The following is a 5,427-nucleotide window of genomic DNA, read 5'->3' as shown; positions in this document are numbered from 1 at the left end:
GCAGATCATGCAACTAGTAACGGGAGCTTTTGAAACAATGCTTCATGTAGCTTTGGAACATTTACAAAGCTGAATCAGTTGTTCAGAGCTTGCATCAAACTCACCAAGTCATGTGATTTCAGTAGACAGGGCTTCGTTAAATCATGCTGTTTTGAACTTTGGTTTTGATGTTTTTTTTTCTTGAGATTTTCCCATCAGTACACATGTGATTTGGAAAAATGAAAGACTGTTTACTTATCTTAAGATGATACATTTTAGAGGAACTCTAAAAGCATTGAACCAGACTATTTATATGTTGAGTAAGCCAAAATTATGTCCTGTCAGATTTATACAATGCTAACACCACCATAGTACTAACCTTGAACTTTGGGGGTTAGAGAGATTTCATGATTGTAATTTTCTGAAACATTTGAGTGGATGCATTCCTTCCCCTCACAAACGGTCTATAAACCTCTTCCCAATTATCCTTTACACTGCAAGCACCATCATATCTCTCACATTTTCCTTGAGAAGTGAATATGATATCTCTTTACATGGCATCCATCTTTTGATTCATTTCCTCCCAGCCAGCCTGAATGCACCAGTGTAGATATCAGCGCTATCACATTCACTCTCATCACAAAAATCTATTGCATTAAAAACCTTCACTCCCTCCTAAATCCATTTTTTTTTAGTTTAACTGCACAAAACCTGACCACAAACAGATGATACAGAATAAAACATCGTCTGATGGCACAGTGGGCTTATTATATTATAGATCATTCTATCTTCACTAATGTGGCTGGAGGAGGGTAAGACTCACCTGAAAATGTGCCAAATGGCCATTTATCATGACAAAACTTGTATTTTATTTGCAGACAAGGGCATCTCAATGACATTAACACACACAGCACACTTTCAGCTGGGTTTTTGGGGGGCCAAACCCCTTTTGTGTTGAATATAAACTTGCATATTTTGTAAATACCTGTACATTTCTGTGCAGAGGTGGACAGTAGTGAAGTGTTTTAACTCTGTTGTAAAAGTACTTTTCAAGTGTCTGTACTTTATCAGTGTTTTTCTTTAGAAAAGTTTTACTTCACAAGATTCCATAGCATAATATTGTACTTTTTACTGCACTATGTTTCATATTAAATCTCATTTAATACTTACATTAGAAATCCAGTACTTTCTTACTTTTACTCAAGTAAAAATAATTCAAAGTTTTACTTGAGTACAAGAAAGTCCTACGTTTTAAATGTTCTTAAGTATTAAAGGGGTCATATGATGCAATTTAAATTTTTCCTTTCTCTTTGGAGTGTTACAAGCTCTTGGTGCATAAAGAAGATCTGTAAAGTTGCAAAGACTAAAGTCTCAAATCCAAAGAGATATTCTTTATAAAAGTTAAGAGTCAACCACGCCTACCTAAAACGGCTCGTTCTAACACGCCCCCACATGTCTATGTCACTATCTAGGAAGATTTGAATAATGCTGGCCAAATGTTCACGCAAAGAAAGAAGGCGTAACTTTTATTCTGGCTGTAGTATTGTTGCCGTCGCCGCCATGTCGTGAAGGCGCTGTGTGCTTCGTTGTGAAAGCGAAACTACTTTGTTTGGCCTTCCAAAAGAGGACGATATCTGCTTCGTCATGCATGGAGCTGATCCCTGCTGGTCACTGAGGAAATACTTCAACTTTGCGCTGTCGATCGCCGGATCGGCTTTCACCGTGGACGAAGCGGAGTCCAGCCCGGGGTCGGCACATGTGGTTGAATCATCGCTCCGGCCTGACAGGGCATCATCACAATATGGTATGTCTATGTCACTATCTAGGAAGATTTGCATAATGCTGCCCAAATGTTCACGCAAAGAAAGAAGGCGTAACTTTTATTCTGGCTGTAGTATTGTTGCCGTCGCCGCCATGTCGTGAAGGCGCTGTGTGCTTCGTTGTGAAAGCGAAACTACTTTGTTTGGCCTTCCAAAAGAGGACGATATCTGCTTCGTCATGCATGGAGCTGATCCCTGCTGGTCACTGAGGAAATACTTCAACTTTGCGCTGTCGATCGCCGGATCGGCTTTCACCGTGGACGAAGCGGAGTCCAGCCCGGGGTCGGCACATGTGGTTGAATCATCGCTCCGGCCTGACAGGGCATCATCACAATATGGTAAGGGACGTAACATTTCCGTCACACGCTTGAGGAATTTGGCCAATCACAACGCACTGGATAGCTGGCCAAATCAGAGCACACCTTGCATTTCAGACCGATGAGCTTTGTAAAAATCTACGTGTTTTAGAAAGGCGGGGCATAGAGGAGAAACAATAATGTACAGTGTGTGGAAAATAATGTTTTTTTTATCTTTAACCGCATAAACACATTTCATTACACCAAATACACAAAATAATGTTCTTTTTAGCAGCATCATGTGACCCCTTTAAAGGTAAAAAAAAAAAACTTTTATTTATGAAATGTAGTGCAGTAAAAAGTAATTATGCTTTGAAATGTAGTGAAGTAAAAGTTTTCCAAATTAAAAACACTGTGATAAAGTACAGATACTTTTTAAATTTACTTGAGTAAAGTAAAAATAAATCCGTTTCGGTGCATATATTCTTCACAGAAAACATTTGCTGTGCTCAACATAAATTTCATCATCATTATGCCAATCCATTAAAGATGCTAAATTTTGAATGGATTTTTTTTTATATTGCAAACATCATTTGCCATGACGATGCAATGCTTTAATGATGAAAAAAAAAGTGTCATATTTTCTGTGTGCATTGAGTGATTTAGATTAAACTTCAGCTGTTAGACTAAACATGAGCTGATGTTTTGTCATGGAGATTGTTCACATACAGTACATGTGTGTCTCTTACAACAGACTTGGAAATACTCATTTTGTGTGCAAAAAGGTTTATTATTCTTTTAAATGTAAATTAAATGTAAATATAGCATTTCAGTGTAAGACATCAACATTTTGTCATTTGTAAACTGAAAAATAATAAATAAAAAGCAATGTTTATAAAAAAAATAAAATAAATGACAGGTGTGACATATTAATCGTCTGACATTACTGACACAAAATTCAGACAAAACCCCTACACTTTGCATTCTCCTACCATATGGTGCTACTTGAAATTTCATTTGGAGAAGCACTATATGAAATTAATTTATTATCACATGCGCAGAATCTAAATGTATTTAAAGCACTAAAACTTTCCATCCGTACAAAGTGAAAGAGATCAAAAACAAGCAGATAGGAGGCCATCAATTCAGGGTATTTATTTTCAGTTGAAATGATTGGACCAGTTGAAGTTGTTTGAGATTTTCTTTGATTTAGGAGATACTTTAGCATCTGAGCATTCACCTGTAATAAAACAGTAATTAGACGTAAGTGAAAAATTCAGTTATTTTATCAGTGACCATGAGGATCGATAAAATATACCGTTCATTGGCAATATGGCGATGTTTTCCTCAAGGATGCCGGTGTCTAGGGAGAACTGCTTAAACTTCTCCTTCAAGTCATCAGTTATTTTTCTGGTACGAGCTGTGACCGTGACACATTCAAAGTCTGTTTAGCATTGTTTCATAAAAGCATTTAAGCTATATTGTGCAATGTAGACAAAGGAATCTCTTACTGTGAAGTTTGTTGAGAATCTCAGATTCCCCTTCCTTGGTCTTGATGGTGTGAACAATAGCATACTCATCAAATTTGGCATCAACCACACACATATCATTGAAATTTCCCCAAACTGATAGAATTAGACACATTTAGGCTGAAGAAACCGAAGTATGGATGATAAAAAAGCAATCTGACAACAAAAACCAAAAGACTTACGCTCGTTGTTGAAGACAAAGCGTCCAGGAATCTCAGTTTTCTTGGCAAGATGATGCATCCTGAAGCAGGAACCATCACTCCTAAGAAACAATTTAAGCAATTATGAGAGAAAAAAGCAAAGCAAAAATGAGAACATTCATCAAGACTATTCTTTTTTAACACTAAGCTAGCTTACTTTAGATGACTGTAACTGAGGTCAAGGTCTCCATCTTCAGTAGGCACCATTACGGCAGTTGCCATCTTCATGTCAGCCTTGTGATGTGTGACAAACCTTTCTGCATTTGTAGCAAAGCCAACGAGATACCACTTTCCTCCCATGTGTTTTTTTTTGTTGAAAATATAAACATAACATTAAACCAAACTTAACATGAGAAATTTCCCAAAACCCCCTGACAATATCAAGATACCTTAATTTATATTATTTTACAGTAAAATTGCAAGGTACATTATATATTTTTTTTACCATTTCCAGGTCGAAGTCAGGCATAGGCATGACTTGAGCAGAGATGAACACCGCACAGAGCAGAATGCACAACGATTTCAATACAACAGTTGTCATGGCTGAAGATAGAGTTGTCTTTCTGCTGTCTTTCATTAGTGATGCTTGGCAACCTCTGTTTTATAGTGTAAAGTGACCCCTCAAACCCTCCTTACTTGAGTCCCTCCCAGCTCCATGTAAAGTTACACAACACACAACATGCACATGTGGATTTTTCCAGTAGTTTGAGGGAGTTCAAGGGCAGATTTAAATGCTTTGTTTTGACCCCCAGACTGATGTCTCAATTTGGCCTTTGAATGTATGCAAACGTGACTATTGAAGTTGATGTCTGAATTAAGCAACATTTCCATAAGACAATTCTGTGGCATAAATAAAAACGTTTGTAATAAAATGCCAAAAAAAAAAAAAAAGCAAAACTGTACTGCACAAACACATTTTAGAATGCTGGATTTGCAACATGTTTACCCCATTTTTCCCCCTGTAATATCTAGAATGGATTGAGGGAAATCACCACTTTCAAAGCTTATTATCAAGGAAGTAAGATATCAAAACGAGAGGGATACATCCCTTTCTATATCTATGCTAGTAATACTAGTAAAGTCCTACTTACTACAGTGAAAATGATGTTAAAAGCTAGTATGTCTATTGCTCATGATCAAACTAAGAAATTTAATTTTTAAAAATCACAAAATCATGAAATTACAAAATAGCTATACCATTTTATTTTCAAACTATAAAATACTATACTATAACTATAAAATAACGTTTTAAGCATGCATATGCTGAGCAACAGAATGTTTTCTCAATATGCTCACAATCACAGGGTAAGATGATGATGAGATGATGGTGAGTCAGGTTTACTGTAGGTCATATCTAGTGGACAAAGCAATGAGAGTTGTTAGGTTTAATGTAGAGGGGAGACAACAAACAGAGAAATTGTATTGTTTCTTTGCATTACAAAATTCAATTGAGGTTATGCACGTTAGCAACACATGCCTGTAAATCTGAGATGGGTTAGAAGTGGCTTACTTCAACTAGCCAATGAGGGTGGTGACAATTTGCCAGGGGTTAACAGACTTTTGGCAGTATTTGTTTGTTTGTTCATTTGTTTGGTTCCAGGGC

General features: G+C 36.8%; 1 protein-coding gene across 1 annotated transcript; it reads right to left on the bottom strand.

Moving 5' to 3' along the window:
• Window positions 1–2,991: 2,991 nt before the first annotated feature.
• Window positions 2,992–4,384, bottom strand: LOC107569009 (lipocalin-like). The gene is made up of 6 exons (XM_016255006.1): window positions 4,270–4,384; window positions 3,982–4,124; window positions 3,807–3,886; window positions 3,607–3,720; window positions 3,414–3,515; window positions 2,992–3,335 (listed from the first exon to the last, which is right to left on the bottom strand). The coding sequence occupies exons 1-6, from the start codon at window positions 4,363–4,365 to the stop codon at window positions 3,256–3,258; spliced, it is 615 nt and encodes a 204-aa protein (XP_016110492.1). The 5' UTR covers window positions 4,366–4,384; the 3' UTR covers window positions 2,992–3,255.
• Window positions 4,385–5,427: the final 1,043 nt, after the last annotated feature.

Source organism: Sinocyclocheilus grahami, unplaced genomic scaffold, assembly GCF_001515645.1.
Source record: "Sinocyclocheilus grahami isolate Dianchi unplaced genomic scaffold, SAMN03320097.WGS_v1.1 scaffold1302.1, whole genome shotgun sequence".
NCBI lineage: Eukaryota > Metazoa > Chordata > Actinopteri > Cypriniformes > Cyprinidae > Sinocyclocheilus > Sinocyclocheilus grahami.
The sequence above is the reverse complement of the archived record's forward strand: the minus strand, read 5'-3'. Positions and strand labels throughout refer to the sequence as shown.